Source organism: Tremella mesenterica (genome assembly GCF_000271645.1).
Source record: "Tremella mesenterica DSM 1558 unplaced genomic scaffold TREMEscaffold_2, whole genome shotgun sequence".
In the NCBI taxonomy this organism is placed as follows: domain Eukaryota; kingdom Fungi; phylum Basidiomycota; class Tremellomycetes; order Tremellales; family Tremellaceae; genus Tremella; species Tremella mesenterica.
In genome coordinates, this window is record NW_006711226.1 from 496,292 (window position 1) to 518,933 (window position 22,642).

Below are 22,642 nucleotides of genomic sequence, written 5' to 3' on the forward strand. Positions count from 1 at the left end.
CTGTATTGTTGGACAGAGACACGCTGTGCATCATTGAAAGAGGAGGACGCCTACGGCTACTTGTCACCCCTTCAGACTAAACTCCCTTTCCCTCAACTACTACAGAAGCCATGGCGACTTCACCGCCTGGGGATCCCGGATCACCTGATAAAGGCAAGAGTGAGTCATCTACTCTCAATGAAAATTCAATCTGCTTAAGATGCTCTGACATGACTTGCTGATTCCACAGATGCCACTTCGTTGAAACGGATGAGAGAGGGATCCATAGTGAGTCTTTTCACTTCCCTCAGGTTTCTTGCCACTCTTTCTCAAGATCTTAATCCCACTTAGTCTGCCGTTCCTCATCTCTTCCACTCGCCACGTCAAAGATCACAAGTGAACTGCTCATCACCTGAGTGTAAGATAGAATATCTATTGACGAGTAGGAACCCACTCAAGCGGACGTGGCAGCTTTCACCCCTATACAAACGAAGAAAAATCGTCTTGATTCTCGTAAACCCCTCACACCTGATCATCCATCACCCACTAGTTCTGATGAACAAGACGAAGTCGAAGAAATGGATGGGGTCGACAACGTTTCCGACGGACCAACACAAGCTCCTACTCCCGCACCGGCCCCTTTGAACTCTCCGCCTAGCAGTGATGAAGAAATTGAAAAACCACCTGTCAAGGAACCTGGTGGAGTTGGGGAAGTGAGACGAAAAGTCGAAGAAATGGTGACAAATGATCACACCAAAGACATCACCGACCTTTCAGTCGAACCTATTGTCGAAGATTCCGTTGAGGTGGTGGCTGGAGACGAATCAATGGGAAAGTGGGAAACTATCAAAGACAACGAGGTCAAAGATGCTCGGGAACATGTTGAGACTGTTCCTGATGAATCTCGAGAAAGAGAAGATGTAGAGCTGGATAGTGGAGACGACGCGGATCCTGTTGTCAAAGGGAAAAGGAAATCCATCGTCGCGGAAGAAGAGGATTTGGAAGTCGAAAAGAAAGTCATGAAGTCTGAGAGTGAAGAAGCTGTAGGTGACGAGGGAAGAGTATCAGTACGTCTATTCGACTTACTGACATGATTGTATAATACTGACAGTTGAGCCGAAACTCGTCGAGGAGAAGGAGAAGGTATCAGTACCGCAGAAACCTCAATCAGCCTTTGGTGCCTTCGCCTCTATCTCTTCACCATTTGCAGCTCTCAAACCGGCGGCAGATGCTCCCACAGAGGTCTCCTCAACACCCGAATCGTCCTTTCTTCCTCCTGCTCCATCGTCTGTGGTCGAACCAAAATCTAAAGATCCTGCTGCCGTATCTGATGTGGCTTCCCAGCCCAAGAAACCCCAAGCCACATTCGCCTCTTTCTCCTCCGCTTCCCCTTTCGCAACACTCAGATCGGCCTCTCCACTAGCTTCCTCATCTGCTCTCCCGCTGTCTACCGCCACCAAACCAAGCTTACCAAGTATTTCGGGCGGAGGTGCATTCGGTTCATATTCCAACACATCCAGCCCTTTCGCTGTGAATAGCAAGAAGGAAAGCCATGAGCCCAGTACTTTCGATGACAAGCTCAAAGAGACTACTGGGGGTGATGAGGATGAAGGGGGAAAGGTACATCTGGCTGAACAATACGGTAAGTCTTATTAACCTGTCAATTTCATCTGGAAGGCTTGGAGATGGATTCTTTGTGATTGTGAGGCTGATGTGTAGTATCTACTGGAGAAGAAGACGAGGAGAATCGATATCAGACCCGAGCTAAATTGTTCATTATGCAAGCGGACGGCGGATGGAAAGAAAGAGGTGTAGGGATGCTCAAGCTTTTGGTACGGAGATCTGATGGGAAAGGTGCCAGACTAGGTAAGTGATGTGGACATTGACATACTCCTCCGAACCTCTCTCCCTCTTCCGTCTCATCTTGATTTTAACCTGCTCGTCATTACGTCTTAAGACACATCCAAATTGTTCAAATGCATTTCTAAACACGTCGCTGATGCTCAGTCATGCGGGCTGACGGAGTCCTGCGGCTCATTCTGAATTGCGCGTTGTACACAGGAATGTCGTGTCTGGAGGATGGAAAGCATGTCAGAATGACCGTGTTTGACGAAGGTCAACGACAGTTTGTGACTTTGAGAGTGAGTGGTTTACTCTTTTCTTTTCTTTTATCCGACATTCCGATAATCCACGATCCCCTTCTCCGACTTCATCCACTTGCATACGTGCCGTGCAATGGCTACGCCGGTCAGGCCAGAACGAGTTGCCAATCAGCCAGTCATCAGGGAGAAGAGGGGCTCGTCGTTGACCCACAGCTCGGTACAGCCAAAGCCGCTTTAGAATTAAGTGAGGTGATACACGATTACATACCACTAACAAGTGCTTCTGCCAGTAAATCGCCCGAATCGGTACCAGAGGCCGTCTGACACTTATCTTACTTCATCTCTACACCCAACTCACCAATTTGATAGAGGTATGGACTGTTTTTTCCCGACAGTGCTAGAGTACATCGAAGTCTTGCGTAATATGAAAAGATCTGTGATAAATTAGGTGTGTAGGCTAAAAAGACGTTTAATGAGTCGATAGTCGACAAGAGAGGGTTTGCATAGGAAGCAGGAGTGAGATCATGAGAATGTAGATATGGACTTGTCATCGTAAATCATCACGATGTAAATTTATTGGTCATGTCATGCATCGTCATTACCCTGCGTCATGCGTCATTCATATATCCGTTCATTTCTAATTGATTTTACATCAAAGTCCACCTTGTTCTCCATCATCATACAAGTACTCGTACAGTACACTCATTCCTTTTTACACCAATCGTCATTCGCAGGACCGGCCATTTCTAGATCGTCTCTTTCCATAACAAAAGAATGAGAAGCTGAAAGTATTTGTCGCGGCGTCGCAAGCATCAAAGTATATGTGAGGAGCGGGTGAGTGAAAGACAAAGATTGTGGGATCAAGCCGCTGGATGAGTGTATACCGGTGTAGGAGGTGCAGATTGTACGATGGGTCTTGGATAAGGAGATGTCATGGTCATTTCCATTTCAGCGGGAGATAGGTAAAAAGATCCTGGGCGGTTTCTGGGATCAGCCCTAAACCTGATTTCATCATTTTCCCTATCACCCTCTCGATCTCTTTCTTTGGGTTACATGGTAGCATGAGAGTTGATCTCCTAGACCATTGATTGAACGTATCATGCGCCAGTTGCCTTGCCTGCCAGTGGGCATTGGCTGTCGGTTGTTTCTTCCCTCGTTTCATCAAGACGATCTTGAAGAATTTCCTTGATAGTGGAATACATATCAAAAATGTAAAGCGCAAGGAAAATCACTCACCCAGACCTTTCATCCCCTATCAAAGCAGTCTTAGGTCTAGGAGTTCCAGGAGGTGTATTCTTTTCCCAAGTTCTACTCAATCGTTCTCTCCCTAAAAGATGTTTTTTCAAACCTATCATCATCTTACCTTTTCTCCCTTCGGATTTATCTACCGGGGGAGGAGATTGAGGATGTATCGTTTGTTGATCACTCATGGGGATTTGGGAAGGTCCGACATGAGTATTCGACGTGGTCACCTCGGTAGGGTAGTTATTATGTTGAGGGGAATGATGGGAATGTGATATTTGTGAGGATCTATGGGGATGATGGGATTGGTGAGGTTGATATGTTTGAGGAACGGGATGAACGAGTTGAGTAGGATGAGTATGAGAGTGATTATGATGAGAGACAGAGGGGAGAGGGTGGATAGAATGTCGAGGTGATTTAGTAGGTGGGACAGGAAGGGACATGTTGTGAGATATCGTTGGATTGCTACACGGATCTTTGAACGAAAGAGTTTGGTATATGTGACAAAGACAGAGACAAAGACGGTCGTAACTGATATGAAAGAAGGAGAGAGAGAGAGAGAAGAGAGGCGAGGAAAGAGCAAGGAAGGAACGATGCAAGGTGGGGTGAGAATGGTACGAGGGTGTTTACAAGTACAGTAGGGTCATGGGTCAGTTGGGTGATGTTTCTACGTCATGTCTCAAAGGATGTCATTTCCATCAATTGAGAATTGAGATGCATTCCTCGTTCAACACTTGGTCAGCTACCTGAATCTCAAGAATGAGTAAAGTACACAAAGTAAGGGTGAGTTCGTTGTCGACGCTATATGTCAAGCTACGTGGAAGAAAAGGGGAGAGAGTAAGTAACAAACTTGAGTTTTGTGATTACTGTTGCGTCGCGCCTCACGCACGCCTTTGCGCGCCTTTGCTTCTTCATGTGTTGATACGTACTATTGTATGATGTTGAACCGCGGTAGTCAGACATGTCTTGATAAGGACGTTTGCGGTGCGAGTCGATGAATCAATGGAACGTGAAGAGTCGTCAACGCCGAGACCATTCTTTCTCTCATTCAAGCGACGATCGATTATCGATGAGCGAGCACGTTCCATTCACATGTGGAGCCCCAAACAAAAGAAAGAGAAGCGCCACAAAGTCTTTTACCGAATTCCCGCCGGTATCCATTGTTGTTGGACTGATTAGAGGCAAGGCGCAAAGTCTGAGGCTTTCCTGCCACATTCAAATCACCGAAGTCTCCGTCGCGCGTTTGCGACTCTTTGTGGGGGGTATAAGGAGACGGCCCCCTTTTCTTTCCCCTTTCAACACTTCGCCACTCCACCTCTCTTCTTTCCTCTTTTCTCCCTATTTCTCTTCTCTCTTCTCTCTTTCTTCATTCCATCATCTACAACATCACACAGAGGCCCAACATCTACCTCTCGCAAGTCTCAAACATGCTCAAGACATAAATCAACCTATCAACTCATGCTTAGGATTGACTATCTACGTTATGAGGCGCGATAGGGTGGAAATTATGTGTAAACGGTGACATAGCCCTCGTGAGCATCCCATGACCTTCGGTCCATCGTTTGTCCTCGAGTATTGGCCTAAACCAGATTCTGTATCTTACAAACAGGTGAGGCTTCGTCCCACTTGTTTCAGATCATCAGGCTGTTGCCTATAGACTTTTCGGATCCTTCGGAACTTCTTCCACGGTTATTTCGACAGTCAACATCCTTCGATAGGAATGTGGTCGGACACCAGTGGTGTCTCGACAGGGTCGGTCCCATTGGGATTGACCCATCGGCTTGGGTCCCTCTTCGGTGCGGTTCTGACGTTGTGTTCGACAGAGCACTTCTGAGGATTTTGACTTGTGTTTTATTGGTCATCCGTCGACACTCACTCGCCCAACTGGAACGAAAATAAACAGCCACGATCCATATCCACCTCAATTGGTTCTCACATCTCTTACGTGGTTCCCGAGGTGGAACGACTCGCTCTGGATCGCATGAGCTCGCATATCGATTTCACATAACATCGCTTATTTGTCCATCGGAACTCAACGGTCTTTCAACAGACTAACATCCACCCATCTGTCTTATCTCACCATCATCTTTTTGACATTTCGTTCACTCATTTATCATCATTGGTCATCATTAATCTGGTCATCTGACCCTATCCACACCTTGACGATCAGACATGACGAGTGAGATGCTTGGTGAGCAGTCCACTTTGGGGATTTATCTTCAGCGCATCATTACGCATTATCGACAAGGCCACTCGAACTGCCTTCCCCCGCCTCTGTCTGTCTCGCGAAACAAAACTCGACCCGTGGAATTCCCCCGCCGCGAAGGCCGGTAAGGGATGGAAGCGGTGAAGGTGCGTGAACGAGGTCGCAGCGAGGTTATTCAAGTGGCGTTGGAGTTCGAGTGTGACCTCGGGAGCAAGTCTGCACGTCCAGTACAGTCCATTTTTCTTCATTCTGTCCCATTGTTCATTATTTGACCACATTCGGAAACTTCATCAGCATCGCGCTTTGAGTGACATTTGTGGTTTTTAACTTCTTCGACGTCGTTCTCACTTCGGCATTCATGCTTAGGTTTCGATCATCGTCGGCTCACATAGGAGTTTTTGTTTAAATTCGAATATGACAAGGGATCAATTGATCGATGGGATGGATGACAGGATCGCAAGGTCGGCAAGACTCTCGATGAATACAAGAGGAAAAGAAAAAACAATTGAGAGGGGATAATCTGGTCTTACTCGGTACGCCGTTGACATTTTTTCCTCATCATTTAGGATCGTCGTTATCGCCCAATCGGAATTCGGAAAGAAAGACGGTTCTCACTGGCTACGCTGGCAAGGTCGTTCTTTAAAACGGTTCGTTGAGCGATTGATTATTGAAATGGTTTTGTGTTGACACGAGTTTTACATTTGTGCTTTTGCACTTGTTTTATTTTGGTAACTCATCATTATTCGTGTCGTCTAATCCAATTCTCCACACTCTTTCGACTTCATATCCTTTATCGCTCCTCTCTCTTACCCTATGTGCTATGCTTTGCTTTGCTCTGCTATATATACTTTACTTTTTTACTACCTTCCAACAGCCCTTGCCTCTTACGGAGACTAAACGCTGTTGCGCGAAACTGGCCCGTCTTCCCTGTTCCCCTTCGGGGGTTCCGGGAAGACGGGCCTCTTTTGCGTTCACTCGATTGGGGATCTCATTGTGTCTGACTTCTTGATGATGATATACGATTTTACTTGTAATAGCCACAAGATTATATGCATTCATTTGTATATGCAATGGGCACGATGCTAAATTGTCAGATTTTTCGTCGAGATTCCTTCCGATGAGTCATTCACACGATAACCTTCGTCGATTTTCTCCAACTCGTTTCTACTTTATCCCTTTCTTTCCCTCTCCATACTCGTCTAATCAATCCGAACTCTGATTCCTCTCTTGTCTCCGATGAATCTCAATAACTTTGATATCATCATCCAACCCATCTTCTACCCCCTTGCCAACCTTGCCAACCAACTCCTTGACCCGTTACGGTCCCATTGGTATTTCCCATCACCGAAGGATCATTCGGATTTGTATTTTGAACATTCACGACTCCTCCAGAAATCCTCGAATTATTCTGAGCTTCATTGGAAAATCCATTCCCATTCTGAGCGTTCGCATCCCATGAAAAACTGAAAACACGACTTAAGAAATCATCTGGTAAAGGTGCTATACCTGCCGGTGCAGGTTCTTGAGGATCTCGAGGAAAGAAAGATAACATATCTTCTAATGCTGGATCAATTGTTTCACTTCCTGTTAATGGACCAGGATACATTACTGGACCTGATGGATCGATAGTATATGACCAAGCTGCTGGGAAATCTTGTGTCCAATTGGTTTGTGATTGATTCGTTTGGGTTGATTGAGTCGTCTGATTAGGTTGAATAGGTTGTGACGTTTGTGTAGTTTGATTAGGTTGTGACGTTTGATTGGGTTGGATGGTTTGAGTAGGTTGAAGTAATTGATTATTTTGAGAAGGAAGATTCGTTGATGTAGATGTAGATGTAGATGTATTCGGTTGATTAGATAGATTGGATTGGATCTGTGAGTTTTGTTGGATTTGATGTAATGGGAAATGAGGATAAACATCGAATATAGGTCCTCCGCTAAATAATTGATTTTGGTTTTGAGAATTTGATAAATTGACATTGGAAGTATTGACAAGTGTTGATGATGAGTGAACATTTGGATTTGACGGATTGGAAAATGGAGAAATAACTTCTCCAGTTGGAGTAGTAGTTGAATGAGGAGTTGTTTGTGAAGCAGTATCGGAAGAATCTTGTTCTAAAGCAGCTTGAAGGATTAATTTCTTAACTGCATGTTGAAGGTTCGGTTCTTCTTCATTACCAGCTTCGGCTGATGGGGATTTACGTTTACCTAATGTTGAAGTAGGTTTTCGTCTTTCTTCCACTTCGGCTGAAAGTTAGTTTATCTATCATCTTGGTATCAAAGATATCATGACATCTGCCTGTACTTTTCTAGCTGACAAGTAGAGGGCTACTCCCACCAACACTAGTTGTAGATGTAAGTAAGATTCAGGATACGAGAAGGGTCAGGAAGGGGGGAGATGGGAGTTTTGTAATGGATCGTGTGATGTTTGACATGTAAGAAAGAGGAAAAAGCTGTCATGAGGGAAAGCTGACCCATCAAAGTATCCATCACCTTGACCACAGCTCGAGCCGGATGAGAAACATGTGCAATCCGTCGGACTTTCAGCTTCTCGTTCAATGCCCCTGAGACAGCTCACCTCATTTGGTCCAAGCTTCCGTTCACCTCGGCAATCTTAGCATCTGTATCTTTCGAATGCATATGTTTTTTGTTTGTCCTCTTTGTTGTCAGCTTCATGTTAAAGGTCTCTAGTACAGCTGGACTGGGAGAGAAAGACGCACTAGCAAATCTATGATGATCAACATATCCGCTACGGACACTATCTGTGAGCTTTACATCTTGCGAGGAGAAAGAAAGACGGACCGTAAAACAACGGGATCCACCATTTCTCCAAAAACGAAGCAACACCATCATCTTGTAACATCATTCGTACGCTCGCCCTAGCAGCTCGCAGACATTGTTCTTTCGAATAGGCGAATCTGATCATCAGCACCCCATTCACATGTCTCATATAGTTCAGCTACCCTCGTTCGGCCAATCGAAAAAGGCAGAGATGGCTTGGCAAAGGTGAGCCATGAGGAGCTGAAAATGAAAAAGGGTGTGACGAATACTCACCGCTCATCCTTGTATCCCCGTGATAACCAAGGTCTATGAAGCTGGAGCATTCTTGAATGTACCGCCAAACTGAGCATAATCTTCTCATAGTACTGGACCAGATTTTTGGGATCATGCGGTAGGGGAGGCCTTCGATCACGATCAGGTTGGAAGAAAGCGGGGAGTTCCATCATTGCTTTTCGTAACTCTCCGTCCACTGGTGCATCAGTCATCTTGCTAGCGTTTCAGAGTGATTTAATGAACAAACCTGATATTCTGTGATACAGTCAGCGACATCCACATTCCAAGGTCGTTTTCATCATACATCACACATTTATTTGATGGAATTGAGAAACAGGGTAGGGAGGATAAGCGTGTGAACGAGCGGAGGCAGAGGATGAACGGGAATGGAGAGGGAAGAAGAGAAACAACATACACGAAGGAATAAGGTACATGAGGCATATTCATCTCCTGCGATATTTGTCGATGGGCAATCTCAGCGAATTTGAATTTCGCAAGCTGGAAAGACATGGTCGTGCGAACATTTAATGGTTTGGCTCGTAAAGGTAGGCCATCGATCAGGTCTTCATCATCGATATTCGCAGGAAGGGCGGTTCTTACTGCACTGTCAGTCTGGTGACATCGAACAGTCGAAAGTCGCAATGAAGGAGGAGACGGCTTACTCTGATCTGGCGTGACACAAGATTGGTTATGATAACTTGGAGCTTGTGACCAATCCAGGTAGACGAGGTTCCACCATGTTCTCCTTCCCACTTCACGTTGAATGAGACTTTCCCAGCGACCAGTCCACATGGGAGATCCTTTCTCATCGTTTGCGGGCTCTTCGGCCCCCAGTCGAGACATGCCTAGAGATTGTGCCATCTGAGCAATCAGTATGGGCACTCTTCGAAGTCGGTGTCTTGATCATTGGTCCGGACATGTTGAGGACGAGGATAGACACTTACTTTGATATGAGCACCCAAGAATGACCACGCGATTTCGGATCTATCTCGGTTGTTCTAACTCTTCAGCAGTCTGAAGAATCCAGAATTACGCAGAACGACTTACCATCAGAGCACACATGAGAACAAATGTTTGACAGTGTTCAACAGTGGGTTGGCCACCAAAATCGGATCCATACATTGACTTGAAATTAGTAGAATTCGATTGTAGAAAGAGGTGTTTAACGACTGACCGCTCTGATGCAATTATAGTATTGCGAAGGCACTGAGTGGGCTTCCTCTGGAGTAAAGTTCTCGGCGATCTCTTCGGGGTCCATGAACTGCAAGCCGAGCTGGATGATCAGTAGCTCCCTTCACAAGGATGATACGTGGACGTAAGTCGGTACCCCTAGGTGGTTTCAGTGCGGACTGCAACAAGAAAGACTGGAGAAGAAAGCTAAAGAAGAGTGAGAGCGACAGAGAAAGATTCTCACCGAACACGCGCAGATGTATAGGGCTATAAATGGGAGTGATATCTCTTCAGATATTCTATCTCGGGGCACAGCCCAGAGATCACTGCATTGTTTGAGAAAAGTAGGAACGTGAATGCACCTGAAAAGCCAATCCACCTTCTGGAGATACTGCCGGGTCAGTTGAAGATCAAAGACTATTCACCCGAGAATCAATAGTGAAGGCGATAGAGCCTCAGTCAGAGCGGAGGGAAGTGGATCAGGTATAGAGACGTGTGACCCACATTTGTGATAAGTAGTTTCCCCCTATCTGGGCTTGGCAAACGGTCCACTATCCATCTCAGTCCAACGGTCGTCTTGCTCCAGAACAACTCGAGAGGATCCATCAGCCCAATGAGCTGTACAAGTTCCTCGATCCTCCTGAATTTCTCATCCTCTGTCATCCCTTCACCAATTACCCCTTGACCGTACTGATTGGCAATACCAATCATACCCGAAGTCCGGCTATTGGAACGTTCGCCAATTGAATTCCGATGAGCAGTCGGAGACGGTCCTGTGGATCGGAAATGGGGGGATGGTAAATGATAATTGACCGGGGGTCTAGAAAATGTAGAGAAATGATAATCATTATTGGGTGCTTTGGTGGAAGCAGAATTTGGATGTGTACCAAAGTGCGCTATGGAGTGACTTCCTTCCACTCTCGAACGACCCCAAGCCAGATGTTCCAAAGTCAGAGCAGCATCCTCTGTATCATCTTGGTCTTCCGAGTCTTCGTCGGTGATACGCTTTTCCGCTGCAGAGACGCCGACATGTGATTCTCTCGAGAAATACTCAAGGTCGGCAGGTATGAGGGCGCCGGTCTTGACAAGAGAAGCTTCTAACGCGTCCAATCGATGAGAGACGTGGGCAAGATCGGTCGTCGTCGCGAAACTGATACTGACATGTCAGATGTCAAAGGTCTGTGCACGTTGATGAGAAACTTACGGAGATGCCGCAGTGATGTTCTTTTCGGCCTGAAGGATAAGCAATTTTCAACAGTCCCAATCGACCATATCCGTGCACGAGGAGGAATGAGGAAGCAGCAAGGTCAGAGAAACGACGAACCATGCCTACTTCTCTACACTTTGATTGATCGCCCCGAAGGATACAAGGACCTATGATTCAGCCTTGGGTCGTTTGATTATTATGAATGAGAGTACATACCACATGGAAATCTACGTCGTCAGCTTTAGGCAAGAAGAAGGAGGCTGGTGGACCCACTTTTTATCGCACTTGATCTTCCTTCGCCGACACTCCGAACAACTCTGAACGACCCGTTTCCTGGTCGCATGCTTTCTCTCGGTTGAACCACTCCCACTCGGCCCAGCTTCCATCTTTACGCCTGATGACCTCTTGTTGCCATCATACTCTTCATCTTCCTGTAAATCGTCCGGAGTTGGTTCTCGAATTCTGGCGTGTGGATCGGATCTGGTGAGAGAAGGGTAAGAAGAGTGACTGGATTGGGGATGGCTGGATGAACTTTGCTGGTGAGAGTGATGGAGAAGTTGTGGGAACGAAGGTAGACGATTGTGCCCTTGCGGATAAGAGGAAGATGGGTGCGGAGGGGGACGAGACATGGTGGTTCGGAGGAAGAGAGAGAGAGCTGCCGGTTTCGGAGTGAGGAGAACCGAGTAAGGTTAAGGGGGGGAAGGGGGTCAAGGAAACGCAAGGTCGGCGTAGACGGTGTGGGCGGGTATCCTGGAAAGGAAGGATAGCTAGGGGAGTGATCAAAGTTTGACAAAGAACTCGAGTTGATACGACCGACGGGGGCAAAAAGGCAGGAGGTAGTTAGGGCTGCAAGTGGAAAGTACAACGAGTACTACTCTACTCTCTCTCACATTGTGCCTCAGCTTGCTCTCCCCACCCAAAGGCAGGCAATAAGTTGCCTCATGCAACCATCTACTGTATGTACGTCGTCGTCTCATACAGTACGGGAATCTGCCATGCACGCAGCCTTTCCATGAAACATTCCCTTGTCTTCGGTGACCATGGCCAATGCCCGACTCCGAGACCGATGCGCCGATGTATTGTGTTGGATAAATCCATAGATCCATAGGGCATGGTGCCATACTTACGAGTAGTACTAGAACAGGTACAGTAGGTGGCATGTGGCAGTCCCGCAGTCGGCGGTCGCCGCCGTAATACGCTCAATTCCTCCCACTTTCTCCTCCTTTCTTGCCTTGCCCAGCCGTTTCTCAACACTTATCCATTCAGGTTGAACGGTGGTTCTGCAGTGCATGCAGCCCGTTCCTCCTACGTGACCGACGATGACCGACGAAATACCTATACCCGTGACCTGCTTCACTGGTTTTCTTGGTTTGTCCTTCCTTCCTCATCAGCGGGCTCGCTGATCCATCTCAGGGGCGGTGAGCTGTTCTTGAAAAGTGACCATGTGGTTGAACCATCTGATCATTATAGGGGAAAACAACGACTATACTCGGTCTACTGAAACAATTACCAAAGGAGTACAAAGTGGTCCTTGTCAAAAATGAGTATGGAGATGTCGAAAGTTGGTAGTGTTCCTAACTCACATCTGTCCTTCACACTCTGTCCGTCCGTCTGCATTTGCTGATCACCAGTTGACTCTCTCCTTGCCAGCCAAAGTCAGATAACGGGAGTTTCTGAGATCCTCAATGGGTGCTTGTAAGTTCCCATACATCTCCTTTCTCTGAGCGCAAGCTGACGAAAGAGATGTTGCACTATGGTCGGGTTGGTTGAGAACGCCCTTGTGGAGATCAAGGACAAGTATCATCCAGATCGTATCATCATTGAGTCAAGGTGAGTTTCTAGAGAATCGCGCTTTTAGATCTGACCATAACAGTGGATCTGCATTTCCGGCCACCTTAGCACTCCGGATCCGAGAATTAGAACCGAAAGGTTTCAAGCTGGACGGTGTGGTGACGGTGATAGATTGTATTAATTTCAAAGGATATGAGGATTCTTCACCGTCTGCAAAGGTTCGTCCTTATGCTAATAATCCCCCTTGCTTCTTCTCATGCTTCAATCATCACATGACCCGATGGAGATTCATGGCGTTGTCATTCACACCAACTTCCTGCTCTGCAGACCAGCCTGCCTATCTCTGCAGGTCTACTCGAGGTCAAATGTCCAGACTAAAGCTGATCCACAGCTTCAAGCCAAATACACTGATCTTCTTCTCCTGTCCAAACATCAATTAGTCTCCGAACGTGAGCTAGATCAGCTTCACGACCATCTCTCTCTCCTCAACGAAGACACTCCGCGCATCAAAGTCTCCCCCGAAAACCCGGTTGACCCAACGTTGGTCTTCGGTATTGACACACGACTGTTCTCCCGGACAGGAGACGAGAGTATAGATTGGGAGATCATCAAGGGTAAAAGCGGATGGCATGGGGATGAGGTGGAGGTACGGACTGTATGGAAGGGTGGGAAGAGACCTGAGGCCGCTCATGATCATGCGCATTCACATGCGGAAGGAGAAGCTTGTCACTGTACAGTTGAGCATGGTACTGAGGACAATACAAGTCACACGAAGGGAGATGTGATACCGGTGGACAGAGAGGTCTTGGAACAACAATTAGCAAAACTCAACTTTGAGATATATAGAGGTGCGCCCTCGTCCTTTCCCTCTCTCATCTTCCTTGTTTTCCTCGCTGTTGTAGTCAGTACTACACTTACCTCCCCCTCCCTCGATCAACCACGTATTGATTGCTAATTGGACAGTCAAAGGTCTCGTCCGTTGGGCAACACCGAACTCAGAGCGTGGATCTATACACATCCTTAATTGGGCATTTGGAAGGTCCGAGTTCACTCCTTTCCCAGACTTGGACCTCAAGCCAGATCTCGAGGGCGTCATTATCCGATTGACCATCATGGGAGAAAGAGGCGAAGTTACCAGACGAGCTCGGCGTTTCGCGGAGGGTTTAGGAGCGGAGATGATTTAGTGCATTCATCAATCGCAATCACCTTTCTCGTTCTTTTCGCATTCCTCCTCACGGAGATTGACCTCGCGCTACCCTTTCTCACGGCATAGAATGTCTGACTAGAAGCTGTGTCCTTTCACAACAATCTCAAAATCACGAATCTGTCAAAATGTCCGACATTCCCCGATGCATGAAAGGACGACTTAAGGCTATGCCATGAGATGAAGGGAAGTTGGAGGCAGACTCTGAAAGGTCTATTCTCAACGCGCATAGTCCGAGGTTCGAGGTTCAATGTCATCTGCGGCAGGCAAGCGGTCGGTCGAATCCATCAATCGGGACAAGGGAGACTTCTTTAGTCCGCGGTATAGTGTTGAGGGTCCGAAGTGGTTCGAAGGCGAGGGAAGGGGAAGGAGATGCGGTCCATTCAAAATATTTGTGCTACCTGAACAGATCATATCAAGATATAATATTCTCATCCCTCTCCTCGACAAGAGGTAGACGATCATTCTCTAACGGAAAGACCTCAGAGCCATCAATCGCCTCATTCTATCCACGAAGACCGACCCAGAATGACCTCCCCGCCTCCTGGCGAAGCCGAGATCAGTCTCCAGACTCACGATGACTCGTTTGGCCAAGCTTCAGATTCAGCGGCTGTCGGTACAGCAACTGAACCATCAACATCAACTGATCCGTTATCATCATTCCGGTCACTGTCCGTTGGCCCTCATTTCCACAGCGCTTCACGGGCAAGCAACAGACGTTTTCACCCCTACTCGAGAGCGGTCTCCCGTTCCGCCGCTTACAGTGGATACGGAGGAGAGGCACAAGGATACTATCATCCGCGATCTATCTCCCAAGAGTACTGGCAGACGATTGTCGTTCCTCCCTCGGCTGTGGTCGACTCATCGGTATCTTTCCGGGCTTTCTTTGCACCAGACCAAGGATACGCTACGATTTCTGAACAACATCTATCTCTTCCGTATGGACCTCCTGTGACATTTCCCGTCGTGAATTCGTATTATCCAATTACCACTCACTTGCTAAGTAGTCAGACCCCAAACCTGTATTCCAGCCATCTGGGCAGCATCCAAGTTGATTGTGAGACTGTCTGCACTATAAGTGCCCTATCACAAAAATGGCATAACAACTTATGTGAGCTGTATACGGTAGCCGGTCGAGGGATGGCGGCCTCTCAATCTCCAAATCACGGCTCTTGGACCGAGGACGGGGCAACCCAATTGATTCGGAATTTCATCTCTACTTTCCAACACCTCGTGCCCCCATGTTACCATGGTGAACCGTTAGTGAGTCCTTGATCTTGTGTGTCCTGTTGATTGTATGGTCACTGACATATGAAACAGTGTTTGATTCGACTCAGACATTCGATGACTTTCGTACCTTCAATTATGAAGATGGAGCCGGATTCTCCCTCAACATCTCTCGTGATATGCAACGGTCCAGTGACTGGGCCTAACATTATGACACCGTCTGATATGTTTTCATATGCTTCCGTTAGTATGGATTGGACGGAGTCACAAAACGTAAAATTTCACATTACTGATGCATGATTTAAATTATCTATTTACGAATTGATATGACACTACAACCTGCAAATGAGGATGAAAGGAAGGTGGTATAATTTTCAAGATTGGAAACATGTTCATACAATTATGCAATTATGGGACCAAGTCGTTTCTAGATGTAAATTTCCCACGATCGCGACGTTGTCGGAGTTCTACAGTACATAGCGAATCAAGGGGTCCAAAACCATTACACGATGACGTCGAATCTCTCAAAGCCTCACGTCGGCCGTCGGATCATTTCCACCCGTTCTCAACATCGAAACGTGCAAGGGATATTCGACCATCTAGGAAAATGATGTAATCTGAGTGTCATCTCATCTTATCCTTGTGAACTATAAAGAGCTATACATCTGGTTCGTTTTCTTCATCCAACAATCAATTTTAACTCTCAATTGACACTTAGACACTTCGAGTAGTATCACAAACAACAGCTTTATCCCTCACCATGCCAGATCGTTCGTATAACAACCCAAACATCATTTATAACCAAGGCTATGGTGGATACAATCCATCACAACAACAGGAAACGACTCAAGATGATCCTACCATACCCTGGGATGGTCAAAATAACAGTAATCTTCAAGGGTCTTCCGGTCCCTATGTAATTCCCCAGTATACACAAGTCGATCCTACAGCCCAGTCAGGTATTTGGGGTCCAGAAGGACTTCAACCTCCTCGACCTTCACTAGGGAGTAACCCATCTTATCCTTCTACTTACGAGAATACGTACTCTAGCAATTCCACGTATGTACAAACTCAACCGCAATCAGATTTTCCGCATCCTATGGTTCGTTCTGAGAGGAGACGTGGTCATCCACGTCCCCGAGTTGCGGGCGGGTTTTCAGTTGATGTGAGTCTATCTTCTCCCTCCTGCTTCTCTCTCCCCCTCTGCTCTCCAGGTATATGGTCTCTTGACTAACACAAAGCCCGGTCAAATGTACCAATCTCATGTATCTCAGGTACTCCTTTTGAGTCAGACGCTGCTTCATGATGAACTTTCAAATTACCAAAATGAAGATAGAATACAATTGGCTAGTATGGTCCCGGATTATTCCTGCATCAACGAGATTATCGAGCAATGTCAGCTGGAGCTAAACCAGAATACAAGAAACCAGAGCGAATATCCGATGGATCTCGAAACCGCTAATAGGGCGAAAAGCAAGTTTAACACGGACATGCGAAATTTACTCCCCGAGCGAGAAAAACGTGTCATTGTAAGTGATTCATTACTTGAACTGTGTGGTTGGTAAGGGCTGATATGTGATTAGGACTTGTCCCAGTTGGAAGATTTACTTTCTCAGTAAGGAATCACTTAGGTTTCAACGTGTGAGAGGGATACTCGTAAGTCGATGAATTGAGAACGGGGATTTCCATGATATAGTGACTATGAAGGATGTGAGAGGTGCCACATGCCACAAAGCACACCGCTGATGAGCTGCTGAGCTGCTGAGCTGCTTGCATAACCCAGACTGCAGACGGAGCTGACGATTTTGACAATTCTCTTTTCTCTCCTACCATCACACTTGCTCATCTACTTGATGCTACATGTCACAAACAGATAGGATGATATGACCATTCTTCACTACTCTACTCGTCTGATATCTCAACTCGCTCGAAACGCCACCCGATGTACTTGTACAATTCAACATCACCTTCACACCTCCCCTTCCTTGCCCTCTCCCCCTCGACCAAAGTCTCATGACCTCTTGGCGAAATATCGTCGACCCAACGTTCCTCCCTTCACTTCATCTCCTATCCAGTCTGATGCAGAGTTGATACCCAATGAGAACAAGGATGTATTCATCACTTCCTCTCCTTCTCCCGTATCACCATCATTGGCCGAAGTACCCCCACCTCAGAACGTCGACCTCAAGATGGCACGACCCGTCCCTGCTATGAAACCCCTCAAATTGACAGTGGAGAAAGAGACTGTCGCTTCAACAAGTGGAGAAGGAGAGATATGGGTTCAAGGTATTATGATACCCCCTAAACCTGTACCTCCTGGTGCTGAAGGTGAGTAACCGTCCTTTCCAATCCGTTTATATTCATTCATTTTTCAACACTATCTCATCTATCTATAGCACAAGTATTCTCTGATTTCTATCTATAATCGGGATCCATCGGCTCTGGTCAATCAAGGGATGAAACTTGCCACCGGCTGACTTTCAGAATGTTGCATGAATTCATGTGTCAACTGCGTCTACAACCTCTATGCCGATGCTTTAGAAGCTTACACTGCCGCTCTTTCAGAAGCTGTAAAAGCCCTCAAAATCGCCGACATTCCAAGGAAAGAATGGCCAGCAGCGGTTCTGGCGGTCGAGAGGAAAGGTCCGGGTGAGATGGTAGCTGAAGAAGAGAGGAAGATGGAAGAAGGTTTAGATCCTAGCATGGCTGCTTTTCTCGCGTGAGTTATCCGTGATCTTGGTTTATCGGTGCTGATGAGAAGATTGGAAGGGATGTTGAGGAAGAAACAAGTTTCTCATAGCAGTCTAGCTCGATAAGCTCGTCAACCATATTCACTCGCATCTTTGAAGAGCACGCCACATGTCTTGCAGGAAGATCAATACGCCGGAAGCAAATTCGTTATCGTCGGATCTGGACATTCCATCAACTCACTTTCCTACTTCTTATCATACAAGACCACACAGCAATCCATCAGAAGAATGGTGACTGCACTTGTCACTGTCAGTTTGATATTCTAACCAGTATGTGTCAAGCTGAAAGACATAGGGAGCCAATAGAGGTCTTGGTCTGGGTTTCATACGTCAACTCTTACTTCGCCCACAGGTCAAAACTATCATCGGTACTTCACGTTCCCTACCTCCTGACGATATCTTAGCCTCTCTTGTAGCTTCCAACAAGGGAAGAATAAGAAGAGTGATATTGGAAGATATATCAGATATCTCTTCATGTGCTGTAAGTTTTCTGTGTTCTCATTATCATCAGCTAATCTGTGACAGAATTTAGCCGAGCAAATCAAAGATATCTCTCCTAATGGTGTCAACCTTTTGTAAGTTTTAATCTCGTATGGCTTAGAGTTGACGGAAAAGAATTAATAATGCTGGATACGCACATCAACCCGATCGACGACCAGGAGTAAGAGAAACAGGTTTATCATTCCCCACTGTGGCAGGAGCGAAAGATTACGAAACCACATGGCGTACTAACGCCTTCGGACCTTTGTTAATCACTGCGACACTTTTAGACAATGGACTTCTGACTCCTCCTCAAATAACGACCAACTACTCGACGGTAAACTCAGAGAAAGAGGTGGCGATTGCAGAAGTACCGGTGGTAGTTAACATCTCATCAAGACAGGCATCGTTGGGAATGGCAGCGGAGATGTTCACAGGTGATGGGGATCCTAGAGATGATTTATATTTCCATCATATATACGCGGCTAGTAAGGTGGCTTTGAGCGGGGTGACTTTACATCTCGCTCGGACGTTACGAGTGAGTAGGTTAATTTATCTTACCCACTTCTGCATTTATCTTCCCCACCTCCGTACTACGATCTGAGAGACACCGAAATAGATTCACGATCACGAGGGGAGGAAAGGCTGATAGGATAGGATAGAGCAATTGTGGGGGCTATACATCCGTATGTCCCTTCGTGAGATATATTCATCGTCGTGAGAGCTAAATCAATCAGGGGATTCATCAAAACTGAGATGGGTCGATTAGGTGCGGATTTAACAACGGATCAAAGTGCTTCTCATGTGTGAGTGTCCCTCTCGATATCCCTCATTCTTCATACAAAGATCCGTGTCGTTTATCCTCCTGCGCGGCATTACAACCCCAACGTCTCTGTCGACATAGGAACATAGCTAAACTGCAGACTTGACGTCGCATTCAGCTGGAAGACGCTTGCAGATTCTGGACAGTATGTAGACTATCTCGGTCGACGTCTGCCATGGTGAGGTGTGAAGAAGGACACTCTGCGTATTTTTTGGTATCAGGCTCAAATTTATATCAGGCTTGGAAAGTGTTTGTCGCATTGGCATTTGCATATTCGTGGACAAGTGACAACCTGAGAAACTGATTTGCTCTACCGACCGTTTGACTAAGCCATTGCTTTGGCAAGGACAGCTTTGGTGAAATCTGTGGTGGAGGCGCTTCCTAGAATATCAGCATCCGTCTTTCCCTCCATGTCATGATTGATACCGAGCTGGGTCACTGGGATAGAACTTGAAATTGGTGATGGAGGATACCCGTAGAAGCCTCTGTGCGGGTCAAGAAGGACATGCACGACCACATTGACGCTCTGAAACCCATGGCTACGGATTCGGCGGAAATTCTCGATCTATTCCGCGCGTACTCGAGATCAAGAGGAAAAGAAGGGAGACAAAAGGATATGGGCGATGAAAAGCGAACTCACCCTTCATATCACTGGTCCTGACTTGTCCTTCGGCAATAACATCATATACGGCCGAAGCGATCGTATTGGCCTGTGTCTCAAGTCCGAGATGACGGAGCAACATGGTAGATGACAGGATCATGGCTGATGGGTTTGCTTTGTTTGTGCCCATGATGTCTTTTCTGCCATGTCAGTTTATCGATCACGACGTCATGAAACACAGAAATGTCTCATCCTTCCTTCCAACACAATCTTATTCACAGAGGAGTAAATACAGTCAACGAAACCTTACAGGCTGAAAGAGATGTTGAGAAGGGCGGACCCTTGAAGGAGGAGAAAAACTTACCCGATGTGTCTACAACCGATTTCAAAAAGAGCATACTCCCTGCCAAAGTTACACCCAGGCACAACACCCGGTCCTCCTACTAAAGCTGAACCAACATTTGCGCAAATGGCACCGTAAAGCTACTGATCAGACTGGGGAATCTCTTTTCTTCCACCGACTCGAGTAAAGGGATACGTCTATTTGGCATACCTTACCAAAACAATTTCGAGAATGGCTTGTATGAGAGGAGAATGGGGAGAAGATACTCACATTAGGCTGCAAGTTAGCATAAGACCAATTAAGAAGGAGGAGAAACTTGCCATGACCATGACGTCGAATTGTTGAGGTCGACTGACCAATTGCATAGCAGTATTATCAACGATCATAGAATCGAATTTGATACCCGTGTGACCGTATTCTTGTTCAGCGATACGTTTACAAGTATTGAGGAAAAGACCATCGCCAAGTTTCATTATGTTCGCTTTATGTACGCAGGTGACTTTCTGTAGAGGTCAGTGAGTTGTCGAGGGTACTTCTTCAGACCATTTGTATAGTCTGCCCATCCTTGGCAAATCTCCCAATGGATTCTTTTTCCCCCCCCCCCCCCCCCCCTCCCTCCCTCCGGAGAGGAAAGTTTAAGTGTCGAGATGCTGAAAGGAGATACCAAACGAAGGTTGAGTAAGGAGAATGAAGAAGACAATTGAGACGAAAGATTCAGAAAGAACAAGAAGGATCTAAAGAAATAATCCGAGTGAGATGTACAAAGTTTACAAATAATGAACGGAGGAGGGATACTACTGACCTTACGATTATTCTTCAGAGCAAAATCAAAAGCGAATCTGGCAATTCTCTCCGCTTTCGCCCTAGTGGAAACTTTTAAACTCTCCACAACACCTGGGAAACTCTGATGTTCCAACCCAGAATACTCTCCTTCGGTATTTTCTCGAATAATGGCAAAATCGACATTCTCATGACGTGTAGGGAATCCAGGTAAGGATTTACAAACTACGACAGAAGCGTAAATGTCAAGTGTTTGACGCATGGCGACGTTCCATGAGTTATGACCTGTTTGGTCGATGGGTGTGAAGAGGATTCCTTGCAGATCAGTGTCTGTCATGTAGTCCTTCTTTCAGGAACACAATCAAGGGTAACATCTTGTTATATGGGATACAAGAGGGTGAAGAAGGTTGTTATGCTGGTTATTTGGGGAGAAAGATAGTTGAGATGTCGGAAAAAGGTCAGAAGTAGACTTTGAAAACATGGAGAGAGATTGGACAAGTGAGTAGATATGAACCAAAAACTCACCTTTCAACCCAACTTTGTTTCGTTTTAAACTTTCCATAGCCTGTTGGAACAATTCCTCTCCTCCTGTAGTTTCTCCAGATACGTCATACTGTTCCCACACTACTGGAACTTTGAGAGCTTCGAAGATTTCTTTAACGGAATCCGCAACTTCTTTACCGATTCCATCTCCAGGAATGAGGGTGACTGTGTATTTACCTCATTGATCAGTTCTTTCCCTTTTCACTCGAGCTCTTGTCTAGTCGTTCAGATATTAAGAAGATTGTTCTCTTTCTCCAGTGAAGATAAGACCGGCTTGTCTGTCTTGATCTTCGCACCGGTTACGAACATGAGAGAGAAGTCGAGAGGTTATTTCCCTTGACAACGTAGAGATTCGAGTGATCTAGAGTGAAGGGAAACTGAAAGATATGAAAACACACCTCCAAACTTTGCAGGCAACTGACAGTCAGTACAAGGCTTGAAAGAAGAAAAGAAGATTCACTCGTTTTTCATCGACCAAAGAGGCCATGCCTCTTCTCGACACACTAACGTTGACGGGTGTTCGAAGCCCCTGTCGAACGACAGAAGCCGTGACGTTTCTCAATGAAGGAGCGATCATGCTGACGAGAAGCACAGTTCAGAGTGAGAATTGGAAAAGAGGTGGAATGTTATCGGGAAGAAGAGCAAGAAAGAGGCGAGTGTTCAGGGTTCAAGTGCACACGGCCGATTATACCCGATCAGTCACGTGATCCTACTGTATCTACTCAATCAGAGATGTTACTCTGTGTCGTACTGTAAGTTTTAAGCTATATGTACATGACAGGAGAGATCTGAACGTTCTACATGGAGATTGCCTACTAAATACAAATGATCTGATATCTAAAATTTTGATCTCTACTCGCCCGTCTTGCTCCTCTTACGATCAGGTCGGTCGGGTCGATCATCTTCCCTCTCCACCGCTTGAGTTTCTTCTGCAACCGCCCGCCTAGCCAGCCACGCGGCCTTCAGTTCTGGAGGAATGACAGGTATCACACCTTCCTCCTCCTCGGTCGCCCATTCACCATCTTCTTCTCCATCAGGACCAAGGTCATACTCATCTTCTTCATCTTCTTCTTCGTCGTCGTCGTTTTCATCTTCGTACAATTCGAAACCTTCATATTTGATGGACCCATCAAGGACTGA

General features: G+C 46.3%; 8 protein-coding genes across 8 annotated transcripts; 5 read left to right on the forward strand and 3 right to left on the reverse strand.

Moving 5' to 3' along the window:
- Positions 1-110: 110 nt before the first annotated feature.
- TREMEDRAFT_60026 (uncharacterized protein) lies at positions 111-2,405 on the forward strand (the record flags this gene model as incomplete). The annotated part of the gene is made up of 7 exons (XM_007002626.1): positions 111-159; positions 230-267; positions 426-1,046; positions 1,096-1,621; positions 1,699-1,845; positions 1,987-2,120; positions 2,295-2,405. The coding sequence occupies 7 exons, from the start codon at positions 111-113 to the stop codon at positions 2,403-2,405; spliced, it is 1,626 nt and encodes a 541-aa protein (XP_007002688.1).
- A 536-nt stretch (positions 2,406-2,941) lies between these two features.
- On the reverse strand, positions 2,942-3,766 carry TREMEDRAFT_60027 (uncharacterized protein; the record flags this gene model as incomplete). The annotated part of the gene is made up of 2 exons (XM_007002627.1): positions 2,942-3,083; positions 3,318-3,766. The coding sequence occupies 2 exons, from the start codon at positions 3,764-3,766 to the stop codon at positions 2,942-2,944; spliced, it is 591 nt and encodes a 196-aa protein (XP_007002689.1).
- An 875-nt stretch (positions 3,767-4,641) lies between these two features.
- On the forward strand, positions 4,642-5,471 carry TREMEDRAFT_56319 (uncharacterized protein). Its single transcript, XM_007002542.1, is given in 3 exon segments — positions 4,642-4,932; positions 4,981-5,434; positions 5,454-5,471. 2 exon segments carry the CDS (start codon positions 4,867-4,869, stop codon positions 5,155-5,157), a joined length of 243 nt encoding a protein of 80 aa, XP_007002604.1. The 5' UTR covers positions 4,642-4,866; the 3' UTR covers positions 5,158-5,434; positions 5,454-5,471.
- Positions 5,472-5,495: 24 nt separating this feature from the next.
- TREMEDRAFT_67560 (uncharacterized protein) lies at positions 5,496-5,657 on the forward strand (the record flags this gene model as incomplete). Its single annotated transcript, XM_007002906.1, has 1 exon — positions 5,496-5,657. The coding sequence occupies one exon, from the start codon at positions 5,496-5,498 to the stop codon at positions 5,655-5,657; it is 162 nt and encodes a 53-aa protein (XP_007002968.1).
- Positions 5,658-7,633: 1,976 nt separating this feature from the next.
- On the reverse strand, positions 7,634-11,589 carry TREMEDRAFT_11544 (uncharacterized protein; the record flags this gene model as incomplete). The annotated part of the gene is made up of 18 exons (XM_007002163.1): positions 7,634-7,776; positions 8,004-8,076; positions 8,134-8,187; positions 8,250-8,287; positions 8,332-8,447; positions 8,584-8,795; positions 8,995-9,182; positions 9,246-9,444; positions 9,528-9,581; positions 9,631-9,708; positions 9,758-9,856; positions 9,998-10,144; positions 10,258-10,418; positions 10,458-10,903; positions 10,958-10,986; positions 11,078-11,127; positions 11,177-11,187; positions 11,234-11,589. Coding segments are annotated over 18 exons (2,454 nt in total), but the record flags the coding sequence as incomplete, so codon positions are not given.
- A 619-nt stretch (positions 11,590-12,208) lies between these two features.
- TREMEDRAFT_42570 (uncharacterized protein) lies at positions 12,209-13,935 on the forward strand (the record flags this gene model as incomplete). Its single annotated transcript, XM_007002464.1, has 8 exons — positions 12,209-12,332; positions 12,430-12,521; positions 12,592-12,655; positions 12,704-12,790; positions 12,834-12,969; positions 13,143-13,341; positions 13,474-13,599; positions 13,715-13,935. The coding sequence occupies exons 1-8, from the start codon at positions 12,280-12,282 to the stop codon at positions 13,933-13,935; spliced, it is 978 nt and encodes a 325-aa protein (XP_007002526.1). The 5' UTR covers positions 12,209-12,279.
- A 2,007-nt stretch (positions 13,936-15,942) lies between these two features.
- On the forward strand, positions 15,943-19,222 carry TREMEDRAFT_60031 (uncharacterized protein; the record flags this gene model as incomplete). Its single annotated transcript, XM_007002628.1, has 10 exons — positions 15,943-16,347; positions 16,424-16,711; positions 17,060-17,510; positions 17,667-17,901; positions 17,944-17,971; positions 18,228-18,413; positions 18,458-18,507; positions 18,548-18,950; positions 19,070-19,098; positions 19,150-19,222. 10 exons carry the CDS (start codon positions 15,943-15,945, stop codon positions 19,220-19,222), a joined length of 2,148 nt encoding a protein of 715 aa, XP_007002690.1.
- Positions 19,223-19,488: 266 nt separating this feature from the next.
- TREMEDRAFT_42572 (uncharacterized protein) lies at positions 19,489-22,094 on the reverse strand. Its single transcript, XM_007002465.1, has 9 exons — positions 21,963-22,094; positions 21,901-21,919; positions 21,485-21,679; positions 20,982-21,274; positions 20,500-20,682; positions 20,450-20,455; positions 20,201-20,319; positions 19,876-20,036; positions 19,489-19,616 (listed from the first exon to the last, which is right to left on the reverse strand). Exons 1-9 carry the CDS (start codon positions 22,077-22,079, stop codon positions 19,561-19,563), a joined length of 1,149 nt encoding a protein of 382 aa, XP_007002527.1. The 5' UTR covers positions 22,080-22,094; the 3' UTR covers positions 19,489-19,560.
- Positions 22,095-22,642: the final 548 nt, after the last annotated feature.

What these genes read in the sequence shown, in the direction of transcription:
- TREMEDRAFT_42572 (XM_007002465.1), bottom strand. Translation starts at nt 22,079, where the DNA reads ATGATCGCTCCTTCATTGAGAAACGTCACGGCTTCTGTCGTTCGACAG. An exon ending in AAACAAAGTTGGGTTGAAAG is followed by an intron (nt 21,275 to 21,484) that starts GTGAGTTTTTGG and finishes CTGATCTGCAAG; the next exon opens with GAATCCTCTTCACACCCATC. An exon ending in CAGGACCAGTGATATGAAGG is followed by an intron (nt 19,617 to 19,875) that starts GTGAGTTCGCTT and finishes CTGATATTCTAG; the next exon opens with GAAGCGCCTCCACCACAGAT.
- TREMEDRAFT_56319 (XM_007002542.1), top strand. Translation starts at nt 4,867, where the DNA reads ATGACCTTCGGTCCATCGTTTGTCCTCGAGTATTGGCCTAAACCAGAT. An exon ending in ATTCTGTATCTTACAAACAG is followed by an intron (nt 4,933 to 4,980) that starts GTGAGGCTTCGT and finishes TGTTGCCTATAG; the next exon opens with ACTTTTCGGATCCTTCGGAA.